At 41.8% G+C, this 17811-nt stretch overlaps 1 protein-coding gene across 1 annotated transcript in view; it reads left to right on the top strand.

Annotated features, from left to right (window-relative positions):
- Positions 1–17811, top strand: part of fat1a (FAT atypical cadherin 1a) — a 116603-nt gene that overhangs the window by 90817 nt on the left and 7975 nt on the right. Inside the window, 12 exon segments of the mRNA XM_077204962.1 lie at positions 3642–4031; positions 4357–4571; positions 4994–5131; positions 5210–5353; positions 6437–6634; positions 7812–8527; positions 8529–8632; positions 8725–8856; positions 9373–9530; positions 15006–15462; positions 15548–15701; positions 17618–17728. Coding sequence (XP_077061077.1) covers positions 3642–4031; positions 4357–4571; positions 4994–5131; positions 5210–5353; positions 6437–6634; positions 7812–8527; positions 8529–8632; positions 8725–8856; positions 9373–9530; positions 15006–15462; positions 15548–15701; positions 17618–17728 — 2917 coding nt within the window.

The raw sequence follows: 17811 nt of genomic DNA, 5'->3' as shown, positions 1-17811 counted from the left end.
TGCTCTGGTTTGACCAGCGTGTGAACCACTCCGCTGAATCTGGGTGGACGGTATTCGAACTGAATTCTGTACCCCCTTTCCACTGTGAGCAGGACCCACTGAGATATATTTTGAAGACCCTTCCAGGTGTCTAAATATTCTGACAGGGGGATCAGCCTCTCGGGGCTGACCTCTGATGTTATAGTAGAGATATCGGTGACCTGAAGCATTTGATTGGCAGGAACTAACCGATTTAATTTTACTGCAGACCTCGTGAGAGGGAACCCAATTCGCGGAGCCGCCATTTTTACGGGCGGTCACTGCACCTTGCATTCGCTGGAAAGCGATGCGTCCCGAAGCGCACGTAGCGGCGGGAAGCACACATCGATTTCCTGAGGGCTCCGTGAAGGAGCGAGCTGTTGTTGCTCGATCACGGAGGGGACCACCCTCAGAGGCCTGCGCAATGCATCAGGACCTCTTCGACGAAGCCTTCCTCGCCTGAATGACAGTCCTCAGATCTGCCTTCGGTTTGGAGGACTTCGGCATCCAGGAGAACAGCCCTGTCCTTATCACCGATACCCGACAGATTCAGCCACAGGTGTCTCTCCGTAGCTACCAATGCTGCCATAGAGCGGCCGATGGCACGGGCCGTCTCTTTGGTAGCAAGGAGAGACAATTCAACCGCCCGACGCATTTCGCGAATGTCGTCGAAGGAGACCTCCCCGCTGTCGTCCACCTCTTTGAGGAGGTCGGCCTGTTATGCTTGCAAAAGCCCCATCGTATGCAAGCATGACCCAGCCCGACCCGCCGCCATATATGCTTTCCCAACCAAAGCCGAAGTGGTACGGCAGGGCTTGGAGGGAAGCGCCGGAGCTCTGCGAGATGATGCAGCATCGGGCGAGAGATGATTTGCAAAACTCTCTTCGACCCGTGGCATCATCCCGTAGCCCCTCTCTCTCGACCCCATGATGGAAGAATATATGCGTACATCGGGGCTGGAAAGTCGAGAGGAGAAGGGCTTATTCCACGATCTCGACACCTTGGTGTGGAGATCGGAAAAAAACGGGAGACTCCTGCGCGAAGGCTGTGACCGGGCTTGCAGGAAGCGCTCATCGCTTTAGCGCTTTAGTCGCTTCCTGCTTCTCTGGGGGCTAATCGATATTTAATTTGGCCACAGCCCGAGTCACAACCTCCAGCAACTCCTCAAAGGCAGGCGAATGTGGTGATGGAGTTTCACATTCCCCTGCCTCGATGTTAATAACATCTAAATCCTCAGATTCAGATAGTTCTAACATCGGGTCCTCTCTGCGGTCGGGAGAAGCCGCAGGGCGGGCTCCCGAACCGTGAGCGGGACCTTGAGAACTGGCTGATGAGTGTTGGGAAAGGGCCGAAGCCGTCTCAACACTATCCACCAGATCTCTCTGCGATCCCCATGAATGCAAGCGCCGCGATGCCTCGGCGGGATTCATCGAACAGGCTCAGGCGGGAGCGGAGCGTTCTAAGGGGCAATGTTTCACAGTTTGCACAGGCAGCACCCTCGAGCGCTGCCCGTGCATGCTCCACTCCCAAACAAACAACACAGAGTGAGTGTGTGTCACCCTCGCTTAAATAGCGTGGGCAAGGGGACGCACACTGTGTGTACTGCTTTGCACTCTTCTCCATCACAAAATACCTTGTTTTTACCGAACAAACAACACCAAATAAGACAGACAGTTTCACATGTAACTCTTGCTGAAGGACAGAAAGCTACTGCTTCCGGGTTCCGGTGCCCTTTTAATAGTTCCGCTCACCGTCACATACGACGTCACGGCTGACGTCATCACGCAGCACCAATCAGGATTGGACTAGTTCTATTCAGGCTTCAGACGCGTCATGCTAAGGCATTCCCCATAGTGTCGATTCTCGACGCAGCGGGAGTTCCCTCGGAAGGGAACGGCGGCAACGATTACTCAGCACGAAAACAACACATTCCAGCGGCAGATTGCCTCTTATTTAACACAAATGAATGAATGGCTAATCAAATGGAGATTTTATTTTGTATTAGGTACATCCGTGCCTCAAGATGATTCAAAAAGTGGTGGGGACATGTCCCATCCATCCCACCTGCAAATTAAGCCTATGACAATGTTATATTTATGTCACTATTGTGTGTGCTTGTAAGTGTGTTCCCCAAGATATTCTCCAATTTTGCAACAGTATGGATGGTCGGAGGCCATTTGTTGTGTTAGTACATTAGAGAGGAAACCAACTCTCAGTCAAATAGGGCAGCACCTTTAATCTGACAGAACACAAATTTCCATTGCATGGATTCCTCTCTTGTCTTTCTTTTGTTCTGTACTCTCTATCCTCAAAGATACACATTGTGTGCTCAGTGTATATTCCAGACTCTATTTCACTTAAGTCCAGCCTAAAAATATTATTCCTTAATTTTTCAGCATCAGTGCCACATCCTTCATATCACTGGTTACTTTTTAAAAGCCCCTAATATGGTAAAATAGTTGGTTTTAACAGGTTTTACCTGCACTTACAATGGAGGTCTATGGGACTAACCTATAATAGCTGTACCGTAAACTTGAAATGATCATAAGAGGGAGTTTATTCAATGATCTATAGACTTGCATCATACTGAACTGTCATGAAGTAGCTGCATTACAGTAATTTAGTCTGACTGAAACTTTGTAAAACACAAGAGATTGTGTTATCTGGCTATAATGAGAGAGTGTGTCTTGGTAGATAGAATTGTATTAGCAAGCCACAAATGAGGCTTACTCAAAAATGCATTAGAGGGATTAGTGTACTTTATCTTCATCTTGTTTGTTTGTGTGTGTGCTTTTCTCAATACAATAAGTGGCACTCACTCACACTTCTTAATATGCTGCACAGGACCAGAGGTTTCAACACTGAATCCTTTGTAGGATGAATTTATAAGTCATTATAGTTGAGCTATAATGAGATGAGCTATAGGTTCTTGCAAATCATTATGACTGCTTGGAGGCTTTGCTATTGATTTGAAAGCAGTTTAATTTGTGAAATGTATTGATCTTTTTTGGTAATCTTTATGAATTAGTTTCCTTTCTTAGTAGGAAAATGATAGTTTCAGTTGTGCATTAAATGAATGAATAATTGACAAATGTCATTTGTAGAGCCAGTGTTGCTGTATAATTGCACTGCTTTTCAAAGGTTTAGGGTCAGTAAGATTTAAAAAAAGAAAGGAAAATCAATTAATATTTTTATTTTACAGTGATGTGTTAAATTCATGTAAATTGACAGTAAGAATTGTATAATGTTACAAAAAAATGAGTAAATTCTGTTCTTTTGAACTCTCTATTCATCAAAGAATCCTGAAAAAATGTGTGATGATTTCCACAAAATATTAAGCAGCACAATTAAGCAGCACAATCAAATTTAATAAGAAATATGTCTGGGGCATTCAGCGTATTAGAATGATTTCAGAAGAAACGTGTGACTTAAGACTGGAGTAATGGCTGCATAAAATTTTCTGTTACAGGAATAAGTTACAATATAATAATATCATATTTCTTTGTATTGCCGTTTGGGTATTTTGTATTAAACTAGATTCCTTTTTTTTTGAGAGAATGATAAAAAGAACAGACACATTACATGTCTATATTAATCTCATTGTTCTTTGTGTGTGTATTTAGGTCCTAACGCAGAGATCCTCTATTCACTGCTGGACTCTGCTGATGGTGTCTTCTCCATTGAGGAGGAGACGGGCGTCGTACGGCTGGATCGTCCTCTGGACCGTGAGCTCCAGTCGCTCTACACCCTCCGCGCCCGCGCCACCGACCGTGGTTCTCCGCGCCATCTTTCCTCTCTCACCACCGTCAGTGTTTCCATCCTGGATATTAACGACAACCCTCCAGTCTTTGAGCGGCGCGAGTACACTGCCACTATTGCTGAAGACATCCCGATGGGCACCCAGGTGTTGCGGGTGCACGCAGCCAGCCGAGACACAGAAGCAGGCGCAGAGATTACGTACGCCATTATCAATGGAAACGAGAGAGGAGCATTCCGCGTCGACCCCAATACAGGTAAACAAAGCAGCTTCGCTGAACCTATTGAGATCCCGGCAGCACTTGAGGATTCAAATAGAGAAAATAGGGAACCTAAAATGGTGAACTATATATAGCATCTGTGAAGCTCCTAAATCCTTATGGTATTCATACAAAACAAAGAACCTAGAGTGCTTCAGTTTCTTCTTCTGCCACATTCCTTTTCTACTTTATTTTGTCTATCTATCTATATCTATCATTAAATTATTCATTGAAATATTCATTGATTTATACATTTTATATACTTGGAAAAAAAAATATTTAGAGACTTTATTATTTACACTCATTGTCCTTTTCTTCCCAGGTGGTGTCTTTGTTATCGAACCTTTGGACTACGAAACATCACATGAGTTTTATCTAACAGTGGAGGCTACAGATGGAGGCACACCGTCACTCAGCGACTTGGCGACGGTGAACATCAACCTGACTGATGTAAACGACAACAGCCCCATCTTCAACCAAGACATCTACTCAGCCGTGATCAGTGAAGACGCAGAACTGGGAAAGACTGTACTCACTGTGAGTCATTGGCTTCTCTTTCTAAAGCACTTCTGATTTTATTGTGCCCCTGCACAGGTCTCTGTGTTACATAATCTCCTAAAAAAAAACACAGAGCAAAGAACACACACTAAACAAACACAGTCCAATGTCAAACCAGAGCTTGGCGACTCGCCCCAATCTTTAATCTGTAGTCTTCTCTCTCACTCTGGTCATTTATTAGAGATGTTCATGTCTTATCATGCTGAATATAAATTGTGAGTGTGAAAGTGAGGCTTTGAAACCCAGCTCTGTTACACTTGCATGCCTTCTAATTTCCCTTGGGGGTCTCAGCCAATAGTTACTGACTCGAGAAGCAAGGACGGAATTTGGGGGGTGCTGCAAACCTGAGTCCGTGGCAATCTTTGTCTCAACCAGGTGTGTGTTTCTGTGTGTGCGTGAAGGTCATGGCCGACGATGCAGATGGTCCATCCAGTAATCAAGTGCGCTTCTCCATCATTGATGGCAATCAAGGCAGTCCTTTCACCATCGACCCCGTCAGAGGAGAGGTCAAGGTGGCTCGGCAGCTCGACAGAGAGAAGGTACAAGACACTCAGGTGTCTCAGCAGCAGGTGCATTGACAGTCTGTTGCTGAAACCTAATGACATTTTGTTTTGTAGACTTCAGGTTACACACTAACTGTGTTGGCCTCTGACAACGGAAGCCCAGCTCGATCCAGCAGCGCAACGGTCAATGTGGACGTCTCGGATATAAACGATAACCCGCCTCTCTTCTCTCAGGCCAACTACAGCATCATTATGCAGGTCTGTGTCCTCCAAGGAGACAATACAGTGATATCACTGTCAATAATTTCACTCCAATGCTTGTTAATCTTAAGGTTACACTGGTTTAGAATCAAAATAAACTTAAGTTAAAAAAGTTTAACTAAAATTAAAATGAAAACTGTAAAACTAAAAATAAAGCTAATTTAAAATATAAATACTTTAATTGTATATATATAATAATAGTATATATAGATAAGTTTAAAAATGTAAAAGTTAAAAATAAAAAATCTACATGACCTACCTAATCAACTATCTTGATCCATTCCTAGACAGAACCAAAAAAATAAAACTAACTAATAATATGTGACCCTGGATGACAAAACCAGTCAGATGGATCTTTTTTTTTAAATTGAGATTTATGAATTAATAAATAAGCTTTCCATTGATGTGTGGTTTGTTAGGATAGGACAATATTTGGCCGAGATACAACTATTTGAACATCTTGAATCTGAGGGTGCAAAAAAATCGAAACATTGAGAAAATCGCCTTTAAAGTTGTCCATTTATGTTCGTGATTGTGCTGCATTCTTTCACAAAAATAAATGTTTTATACATTTACGGTAGGAAATTTACAAAATATCTTCATAGAACATGATCTTTACTTAATATCCTTATGATTTTTGGTATAAAAGAAAAATGTATAATTTTGACCCATACAATGTATTTTTGGCTATTCCCACAAATATACCCGTGCTACCTAAGACTGGTTTTGTGATCCAGGATCACATATTATACTCTAATTTTCCTGGTGCAATCAAATATCAATGGATAAATGGATATTTCTCAAGGATAATTGCATTTCATGCTGAAATTCAGCATTGTGGAAGTTAAATCCATTGTGAATACTGTTTCCATTTGTCTTTGGAACATTGCTCTAAGGAAAAATTATAATTAGTCACCAAAAATGTCTGTGCTTGCTTGCACATATCAAATATAATCATAGCTTCTCTATTTAGGTTATACATGTTGTAAATGTTTAACATGCCAAATTTTCCTTAAGTGTAAAAAAACTGTGAATGTTGTAGGTCTATGTTATAAAACACTTGCTGCATATGTTGTATAGGAGAACCAGCCAGGAGGTACCAGTGTTCTCCAGCTGACTGTGTCTGACCGTGACGCCTCCCACAATGGACCTCCTTTCACGTTTGCTATCATCAGTGGGAACGAGGGCAACACCTTCCACATTACTCCTCAGGGCGTGTTGGTCTCCGCGGAAATTCTGAGCCGCCAGACCCAAGAGTTCTACCTCCTACGGGCCCAGGTGAGACCTCAGTCTCTCTCTGTGATTCTCCAACTATAACTGAACCTGTAGGGGTCTTGTTCAGTTTTCATTGGACGTCTGAAGGGATAGATGTGCAATAGAGCAGAGGTGAAGCTTATTCAGTATTCCCCGCACAGGCCAGGCATGGCCAATAGAGTAAGACGAAGGAGCAGGCATGAAAAGCTGAGCAGAGGAGTGGACCTGTAAGGAAATAATTACAGCAGTCTCTGTCTCAGTCACCTCCTCTTCTGGGTGTTCTGTTTCAGTTGTAATAAATCTTATTCTGACCAAGGCTGCAATTATTAGTTAAAAAATACAATAAAAAATGTAATATTGTGATTTTTTTTCTATTAAAATATGATTTATTTATTTGATGGCAAAGCTGAGTTTTCAACATTATTACTCTTGTCTTCAGTGTCACATGATCCTTCATTATATTATGCTGATTTTATGCTCAAGAAACATTTCTTATTATTATCAATGTTGAAAAAAGTTGCTTTATATTTTTGTTGAATTTGTGATGCATTTTAGAAAGAACATAAAAATTTGAAAATAAAGATTATAAAAGAGTAGAATAATAAAAGAACAGCATTTATTTGAAATAGAAATCGTTTGTAATAAAGAAATGTTTTGTAATAGCCAGAATCAAACTTGCAAGTGCAGTACCCAGTAGTCCACAGTTGTTTCCAACTGTGTGTGTGTCTGTCTGTGTGTGTGTGTGTGTGTGTGTGTGTGTGTGTGTGTGTGTGTGTGTGTGTGTGTGTGTGTGTGTGTGTGTGTGTGTGTGTGTGTGTGTGTGTGTGTGTGTGTGTGTGTGTGTGTGTGTGAGAACTGAGAAATTTGCTGACACTCAAATACTCTATTGTGCCAAAAGTAAATCTTGGCTCAAGTGCTCCCTCTACTGACCGTGACTGCCACTTATTTCAGCCTCTCCATGCAGAAGGTTCAAAGCTGTTTTACTCTTAATACTCAATTACACTTCAAACAGCTGACTTGATAATGACTTGGCACCATATGTTGAAAGACTAATAATACAAGTTTTTAAAGTTAACGTTTGTGATGCATGCTGTTTTGTGCTGTAAAGTGAGATACATCATAGGTGGCTGTGAAAACAATCAATTGTCTTGAAATACTCTGAATTTTCTGAATCCTTAGTCTCTTGACTCTTTTCCTCTAGGTAACGGACAGCGGTCGACCTCCGTTGGTCTCCACGGCGTATGTGAGTGTTCGTTTAATTGAGGAGAGCATCTACCCTCCTGTCATTCTTCCCCTGGACATCTTTATCACCACTGCAACAGACGAATATTCAGGTGGGGTCCTGGGTAAAATCCACGCCACAGATCAGGATGTTTACGACACTCTAACTTATAGCCTTGCGCCCGATAGTTCCTCCACCTCCGAAAACTCTGGCCTCTTCTCTGTCTCCGATGCTGATGGGAAACTCGTGGCCCGTGGGAATCTGGACGCTGGTCAATACGTCCTTAACATTACAGTGACAGATGGTCGCTTTACTGCAGCTGCCCGAGTCAATATTCATGTACGGCAGGCAACCGCACAAGCGCTCGATAACTCCTTCGCTGTGCGTTTCTCTGCAATAGCACCAGAGGAGTTTATTGGAGATTATTGGCGCAACTTTTTGCGGGCTTTGCGGAATATAGCCGGTGTCAGACGCGGAGACGTACAGTTAGTCAGCTTGCAGCCTGCTGCTGATGCGTCCGGTGACCTGGAAGTACTTCTAGCTTTAGAGAGGTCCGGAAGTCCATTTCAGCCCCAGGAAGTGGTGTACAGGAAGCTCAACGCCTCAGTTGGGGTAATCGAAGAGATGACTGGAGTCCGTATTGTACGAGTTGTAAAGAAACTCTGTGCCGGTTTGGACTGTCCACTTAGTTACTGCCGAGACGGTTTCTTTGGAGACGGGAGCAGTGTCGGCCTACAGCACTGCCAGGATTAGTTTTGTTACTCCACGTCACATGCGCACATCCAAATGTCTCTGTGAAGGTAAATATGCAGACACAAAATATTCCAAAAATGTATTACACTTCCAGGCAAGAGTGAATGTTAGCATGTTAACCCTTTATGTGTGATTATAGGAGTTGAGTGTCCTGTCTTGAGTAAACTGTGTGAGGGAAGCCCCTGTCCTGATGGCATGGAGTGTGTAGAAGACCCCATGCACACCAAATTCAGATGCATCTGTCCTGAGGGAAAACAGGAAGAGTGCTCAGGTATGAACACACATTTATTTTTCAAAATAAAGGCACCTTAGTGCAACACACACTCTTTATTAAAGGACTGTATTGAAATCCCATCATTTTATTGGTAGTACTTGCTAAGTCAAGTATCAGTATTGCTGAAATTAAACTTCTGTACGTTACTCATCCTGCTGTATTTGTGCTAAAGACCAAAACATTCAGATTGATGGAATGTTAAGGCCAATTCACACAGCACCAACAGATTGTCACAGTCACCAGATTACAGCACGTCACTTCTCAGGCATTCTAAATCCGATTCAGCATGTTCAATTGGCGAAAACAAGCTCCGACAGACCCCAACAGGGGTAAGACACTGATCCGACAAAACCCGACGGAGTGACTGTCGCCGTCCGTCGGCATCTGTCGGTGCGCTGTGAATTTGCCTTTAGCTGCATCAGATGGAACAGATGATGTCATTGCAGTGGAAATTGCATTAAATATGTATTTTTGGGTAACACCCATTGTTTTGGTTTGCTCTCTGTGTTGTAGAGCCTCAGTCCTTAACATTCAGTGGAAATGGATATGCACGGTACAGGCTGATGGAGAACGAGAATAAAGAAGAAATGAAGCTGTCCCTCAGACTGAGAACATACTCCACCCACGCTACTGTCATGTATGCCAAAGGCACAGACTACAGCATACTGGAGGTGAGTGTGTGCTCTTAACCCCCTCAATCATTCCAAAAAAAGAAAGAGGAGTTATTTTGTAGCTGGGAGAAGAGAGGGGAGTTCTTTCTCACGCATTCCCCCTTTGGTGAGGGAAAACCACACAACTGACAGATATAGCAAAGGAGTCTGGGACTGAAATGCAAGCAGTGTCATCTCCCTGCTGTTTCATTATAATAATGTGTAGCTGTTTCTGCATCTCCCTGAAGCATCATTCCTCATTTCATCTGTTTAATCTATTTAACTGTCTGATATAACATCTGAATTCCTTTTTAGTTTAATCTATTTGGCTGTTTAAAAATAACTAATAAACTGTCTAGTCAAGTCAAGTCATACTCATTTATATAGCGCTTTTAACAATGTAGATTGTTTCAAAGCAGCTTTTTACAGAGATAAACATAATTTAAGGTAACAGAGATTGGTTTGGTTTCATAGTGGTTCTTGAATAATCTTATTTCCAGCTCATTTGTTATTAAATTAGGAGCCACTAAGACGACACCGTTCTCTCTAAACGGACTTTAAACGTGAACTTGTGATAGACGCTGATGGCGTTCACATGCGCATTAAGAATTGATTCTATAGTTATGTGCAGGTTTGTAATTCCCTACAAACCATGCCTTAACAAACTACTTGTCTTGCCTATAAATTTTGATGCAGAATTTTATTTTATCACTTCGGGTAGGTACGCGAACCGAAAATTCCACAACGCTTTATCTGTAGAGTGGTATAGGGATCATCCATAGGGAGAGGCTAGTTGGCACTTCAGCACTGCATTGTCATCGGGTCCAGGCAAAGGTCCTTCGTCAGATCTGGAAACGTCCTGGATCCGGCAGGCTGCGGAAAAACTTCGGGATAAACAAAGACACTTAAGGGAGGTGTTCCCAGTTCCGGCTGACCTAATCTATGCAGCCTAATATTGAATTATAGAAGTCGATAATGTAATATGTGAATGCTAGGTCAAAGAGATTTAAGTTTTTATAGGCACAGATTTTTGGGCATCAGGTGATTTCCATTACACGAGAGTAGGTGTTAAAAAACTTCATGCTGATTTGTACTCTGCTTTCGCCAAGATAGTCACCAACTAAGACGTAGCTTTAAAGTAACCTATGCTTCTCCATCCATTTACGCTTCTTTCCATCTGGTGACGTGAATTTCCTTCTGTCTGGTGTTAATAGCTGCAGTGTATGGCGCGTCAGCACACACAACGGCTGCAACCACATTGCGGTCCCCCCATAACAACCCTCTGGATTGAGCGGAGTTGGGAACATCTGTAGGGTCTTCAAGTGGGCACCTTCTGTCCTCAGTGTTTCGTCGACTAGCCCACGACACCTCAAGAGGGCTCGACAGTGACTCTGGCGTCCCAGAGTCACCCCCTCCGTCTCCCACTCAACTTAGCCTAGCTTACTGACCTCTACTTCCCTCTTGCTGCTGAGACCTAACCACAATCTCACAATCTCTACGCAACCCAACCATACGCGCCAACCCGTTTGACTAAGGCTGTCGAGCCCCACTGGTGCGTTAATATGCAGTTTCAGTGGCAACGGTTCCGTATGGCATACCACCTACCACAAAACACAATATCTGCCCAACCACCCGTCATTCACGCAATATACACAGGAACGTAATGACTGTAAATACTATACAACCTATACAAATAAACCAACAGTTGCTGCTGAGACCTAACCACAATCTCACAATCTCTCCGCAACCCAACCATACGGGCTAACCGGTTTGACTGAGGCTGTCGAGCCCCACTGGTGCATTAATATGCAGTTTCAGTGGCAACGGTTCCGTATGGCATACCACCTACCACAAAACACAATATCTGCCCAACCACCCGTCATTCACACAATATACACAGGAACGTAATGACTGTAAATACTATACAACCTATACAAATAAACCAACAGTTGCTGCTGAGACCTAACCACAATCTCACAATCTCTCCGCAACCCAACCATACGCGCCAACCCGTTTGACTAAGGCTATCGAGCCCCACTGGTGCGTTAATATGCAGTTTCAGTGGCAACGGTTCCGTATGGCATACCACCTACCGCAAAACACAATATCTGCCCAACCACCCGTCATTCACGCAATATACACAGGAACGTAATGACTGTAAATACTATACAACCTATACAAATAAACCAACAGACTCTTCAAGTTTTCAAGAAATCTACGAAACCGTAGCATGGCGGCCTGTACACAGCCAGCTAGAATCTTTCCGTCTCAACCACAGCCAGTTGCTGCTCCTTTCTGCTGCTTCAGATAAGTTCTTTACTGTGCGACGCAACTCTTGGCCACTGAATCCGACGTCTCTGAGGAACCAGGTTGTAGAGTGTGCCACAAAACCTCGACAACCCACCTCCACTGGATAAACATGGACTCTCCATCCTCGCTGTTCTGCTTCAGTGGCCAGATGAGCATACCGCAGTTTCTTCCTCTCATATGCCTCATCTACGGCATCCTCCCATGGCACTGTTAACTCTATCAGTTGAACAATACGTGCAGCTTCCAGTTGTCCTGGGCGAGAATTGGTGTTAGCACCTTTTCTTGGTGGTTGCTCGCCTGGGCGGAGGAATATTGTCTTCTGCGTGTAATGTTTTGCTAGAACAGGCGGCAACTTATTGGTCATACTACACTTGCCTTCTAATGCTAAAGCCAAACATTGCAATACTTGGTCATGGCGCCAAGTAAACCGACCCTGGCTAAGAGCCACCTTACATCCTGTCAAAATGTGCCTTAATGTGGCAGGTGATGAACACAAAGGACAAGAGGGATCCTCTCCTACCCAGAGGTTTAGGTTCTGCGGTGATGGGAGAACATCATATGTTGACCTAATAAGAAAACTGATCCTACTCTCTTCCATTGACCAAAGGTCTTGCCAGCCCATTTTGCGTTATTCCACACTCTCCCATCTCATCCACTCTCCCTGCTTGGCCTGGGAAATGGCCTTTATACATCTCATCCTCTCCTCCTGCTTTCGCACCTCGTTGACTACCAGCTTCCTCCTTTGAGCTGGGCCTGCCTTGTGCCATTTAGGAGCTAAACTCAGCCCAAAACCCCCTCTTCCATGCTGTCCCTGTCCCACGATATCCCCAATTTGAAGGTCAGCCTTTGCCTCTTCTACAGATTTCTTTGCTGACCACTTTCTACCAGTTTTTACCAAAGAGGCTGCCTCCCTTACACATTTGTCGCGTGACTCTGCTAAAGTCATTTCCAGTCTGACCTTGGCACACTTAAACTCCTCGGTTAAAGCAGAGACTGGCAGCTGCAATACTCCTTTACTATAAAGTCCCACTCTGCTGAGGCAGCGTGGAACTCCCAACCATTTCCTGATGTATGAACTTATTAATGCTTCCAGCTTATCCACAGTTGTCAAAGAAACCTCGTACACAGTCAGTGGCCACAGCAACCTTGGCAGTAGACCAAACTGAAAGCACCAGAGTTTCAGTTTGCCTGGTAGAGCACAGCTGTTTATGCTCTTCAACCCTTCCACTGCTTGTCGTCTAACTTCTCCCACTCGAACTGCGTCCTTTAGATCCCCATCGTACCATCTCCCTAGACTCTTCACTGGCTTCTGAGAAACTGTTGGTATTGCCTCACCATTGATGAAGAATGTTTTATCTACTACCTTGCCTTTAATTATGGAGATGCTCCTTGATTTAGAGGGCTTAAATTGCATTCGTGCCCATTCAATATTATGTGTTAACTTCCCCAATAACCGATTAGTGCAGGCTACCGTTGTAGTCATGGTTGTCATGTCATCCATGTATGCTCTGATTGGTGGTAGTCGCATCCCAGAAGCCAAGCGCTCTCCTCCTACTACCCATTTTGATGCCCTAATGATTACTTCCATTGCCATGGTAAAAGCCAGTGTAGAAATGGTGCATCCTGCCATTATTCCAACCTCTAAGCATTGCCATGTAGTGCTGAATTCTGGAGTTGAGAAACTAAATTGCAAATCTCCAAAATAGGCTTTCACTAAATTTGTTATCGACATCGGTACCCTGAAAAAAATCAAATGATGCCCAAAGAAGCTCATGTGGGACTGAACCATATGCATTAGCCAAATCCAGGAATGTCACGTGGAGCTCCTTCCTCTCCTTTTTAGCTGATTGAATTCGTTGCCAGATAACACTGATGTGTTCTAAGCATCCTAAGAATCCTGGAATGCCCGCTTTTTGAACTGAAGTGTCGATGAAGCCATTCTTTAATAGGTAGGTTGACAATCTCTGAGCAATAATGCTGAAGAAAATCTTGCCTTCGACGTTTAATAGTGAAATAGGCTAAAGAAGCTAACTGTGTCAAAAAAAGGTGCTGACAGAGTATACCTGTGATGCCCTAAAATGTGCAAAATAAATATTAATACAAATTTGAAAACATTTTGCTTACTATGTTTTGAGACACCCATTTAAATTCATACATAGAACTTAATGGGAAATATAATAAAACAATAAATAACTCTTTAAAAATCGAATTATAATATTTACAAAACAATTTAAAAAACATAAAATATACATATTCAAGAATATTGGAAAGAAATACAGGATGCTCTTGAACATATTTTTAGAGGAGACATACCTCTAGAATGCAAATTACTGTATTTTGGCTATGTATGTCCAGATATATTAGCAGCAGATAATAAATACCTGATGGGTGTGCTTTTGGCAGCCAGTAAGAAGGCAATCACACGCAAATGGTTAAAACAAGAGAGACCAACATTAGATGACTGGATCGATGTGACCATTGAGATTTATATGATGGAAAAGATAACTTTTTTTGTTAATTTGAAGAAAGAACTTTTTCTGGAAAAATGGAGGAAATGGGTTGAATATGAATCAGAAAGAAGGTCAGATTTTGTTGCTATACTTAAATAGATGAAGATTAATGTATAATATATATGTTAATAATATATGTTTGCTTGTGTATGTAATAATAATTCTCATAAGTCATTTGAGATTATAATAAGTCATTTGAGGTTGTTAAGGATGGAATCTAACTAGGACAAATGTTCTCTCCCTGGATGTATATAGTTACCGTTTTATTTTATTTTTTGTTTTTGTGCCCTTATTTCTTTATTTAATTTATTTTCAGTTGTAAAAAAAAAAAAAAAAATTATACTTTGAAACAATTGAACAAACCTGGAGTATAATCTATATTTAAAACACATTAGGTAAGTGTACATACCTGTATTTGTATTGCATTGAGCTGAAATATACTAAATGATTGTACTCAAATGAATGATTTAAATAGACACAAAATAAAAAAAAATAAAAAACATAAAATAATTATAATTAATAATAATTAATCATTTTAAATTAAAAATTGACTAATAGTAGGCTTATAGTAAATTTGAGATACTTTTTTTTTTACTTCACCCCAGATGTATGCGATTGCTAATTAGCATAAGGTCACCTTGAAAGACAAAACTATGCATGTTTTTTTTTCTCTCAGATTGTGAACGGCCGTCTACAGTACAAGTTTGACTGTGGCAGTGGACCTGGTGTGGTGTCCGTGCACAGTACCCAGGTCAGTGACGGAGAGTGGCACACAGTCTCACTTGAGGTAGATGGCAACTACGCCCGACTGGTCCTGGATCAGGTCCACGCTGCATCCGGCACAGCTCCAGGCACTCTCCGCACCCTTAACCTAGACACCAGTATGTTCTTTGGGGGTCATGCACGGCCGGCGTCCGGCTCAGGAAGACTTGTGGTAAATGGGCTGCGGGGTTGTATGGAGGGGATTGTGTTTAATGGGAGGGAGCTGCCACTGTCTCGGCTTCGAGGGGTGCACTCAGTGCTGGAGGAGTTGGTCGAAGCGGCTCCCGGGTGCAGCTTGGCTCCTCCAGTCCAGGGCTGCTCCAGTAACCCCTGCACCAATGGAGGCACATGTTCATCACTGCCTAATGGAGGTATGCATGGTGTTTGTTTGGATTTGAATAATTGTGTTCATATATAGGACTGGCTAATATGCTGTACTCTTATGTGCTGTTGTAGGATATTTCTGTAAGTGCACTGCTGCGTTCATGGGTACTCACTGTGAAGTTACTATCAGCCCCTGTGCTTCTAATCCCTGCCTCTATGGAGGCACATGTATCCCACGAGGAGGAGACTTTTACTGCCAGTGTAGAGGACAATACTCTGGCCAACGGTAAGAGCACATGCATATGTGACCCCGGAAATTATTCAGACACTTAGCCACGATTATAAATTCATTAATTTAATTGCGTTAGATAACAATATCAAATCATATGCAGGGCTCCAGACTAACTTTTCCACTGGTTGCACTGGTGCTACCAACTTTCTCAGCTGGTCGCACCAGCATATGATTTGGTCACACCTTTTTTTTTTTTTGCTACAAGCCATGGGATTAATCAATGCATGCTGATGAATAGTGGTTTTAATGGACCAAGGCTAGCAAAGGCTTTCTGCAGCAGAAATACCTGTAATATATTAATTATCATTGCCAAATTTCAGGATTTTGGACAGTAATTTTAATCTGTAATTTTAAGCATTTTACATTTGAATTATATAGAATCCATCTATTTACATTTGAATTCTATCTATCTATCTGTCTATTATCATCTTTCTATCTTTTAAAAATCATTAAACATTCAAATGTATGCATTACATTTTAAAAGATTGGAGTATTATAATAAACTGATACAGATTTTTCGTTATCAAAGTTTATAGTTGTAACAAAAAGCAGAAATCTCACACTCCTTACCTTCTGCATTTATAATAATTTCCTTTTCCTCTGTTGAGCGATCATGAGAGTAATCGCTCGACAGAGGAAAATATAACCGCTGAAAAGACGTAGGAGGTAGGGGCTCTGTGTTTCGTGAGACCATTTTTATCATTTTTATATGCCTTAATTCGTGAATTCGTAATTGGCGCGTTTCACCATCAGTGTGCAATGCGCGTGACGTCTACATTCGTCAATAAATAAACTGCACGTGTCTTGCGGAAGAACATTGTAGACGGAACTTCTCTCCGTTAATGTCTATGGGGAGTCACGCAGGCAATGGGCTACTCCGCAGCCGAGACGACCCCGGGATAAAATAGTCCGAATATAAACACTTATTATAGGCGTACCGTAGTGATTCAGATTAAGTCAAAAACACGGTTTGGAAAATGGATTCATGATGTAGCCTACTCGTTCATTTTGAACATAAGTTACGGACTGCAGCAGCTGATACAACGGCGTCCTGTTGCTCAAGCGTCCACTCGCACAAATGCGACCACTTTAACTCGCACATTCTCAAAAAATGGTCGCATATGCGACCAATTTGGTCGCAGTCTGTAACCCTGATATGGCATCTGCAAACAAATTATGCTAGGTCTTTGTGGTTTTTATGAGATAAATTCACGGCATTTTCTGATGACTGATGACTGAAAACTTTTCTGTATTTTCTAATTGTGTTCAGATACTTTTTGTTTTAGATTATAACATTAATATTTTATTTAGTTTGATAACTTAAACTTTTTTTTATTTAAATAGGCTTTAATTTAAAGCCATAGAGTGGCTTCAGTGTCCAGATATTTTGGGGCAGCTGTATACTTTTGGAATACACACATATCCATCCTTCTCTATTATGTGACTGATGTTTACTTGTCATGCTTTTTCTTTTTAAATGATAAAATAATTAGACTAACAAAGAACAGGATTTAGTGCAAAGTAAAATTGTTTGATAAGTTTGATATTTCATTAAATTTGTTATTTTTTTCATTTTAATGACTTTGTGTAAAAGTAAGCTCTGTCAATATGTTCATTAATTAAACTTCATTAATATGCATAGTCTAACTCAAACATAAGAAAAATACTTCAGAGATCCATGTGGCATTCTCAGTAATTCCTGTTAAATTGGAAATTTAACCAGAAGCTTTGGGACACGATGTGATTGGTATTCAGATTTAATCAGAAAGACAGAATCAATTTTCTCTTTGAGAAATTTATACCGCAATTATAAACTATCCAAACCGTTCTTTCGTATTTAAAGTTTATCTAAATGTGTGCGTGTGTGAAGTTTCTGACTGACAATTTGGCTCATATTAATTTTCTATCAGGTGTCAGCTGGGTCCATACTGCACAGATAACCCGTGTAAGAACAGCGGCAAGTGCATTGATAGCCTGGATGGCCCTGTTTGTGAGTGTGAACCAGGTTTTCAAGGAGACAGGTAAATCTTTTGGACCAGTGAGACTGCTAAAAATTCAGCTTTACCATCACATGAATAAATTACATTTTAATATATAATATTAA

Source organism: Siphateles boraxobius, unplaced genomic scaffold (assembly GCF_051911475.1).
Source record: "Siphateles boraxobius isolate OS27281-9 unplaced genomic scaffold, OSU_SipBor_1 53, whole genome shotgun sequence".
Classification (NCBI taxonomy): Eukaryota; Metazoa; Chordata; class Actinopteri; order Cypriniformes; family Leuciscidae; genus Siphateles; species Siphateles boraxobius.
Note: the sequence above shows the minus strand (reverse complement) of the source record. Positions and strands in the feature narration are given on the sequence as shown.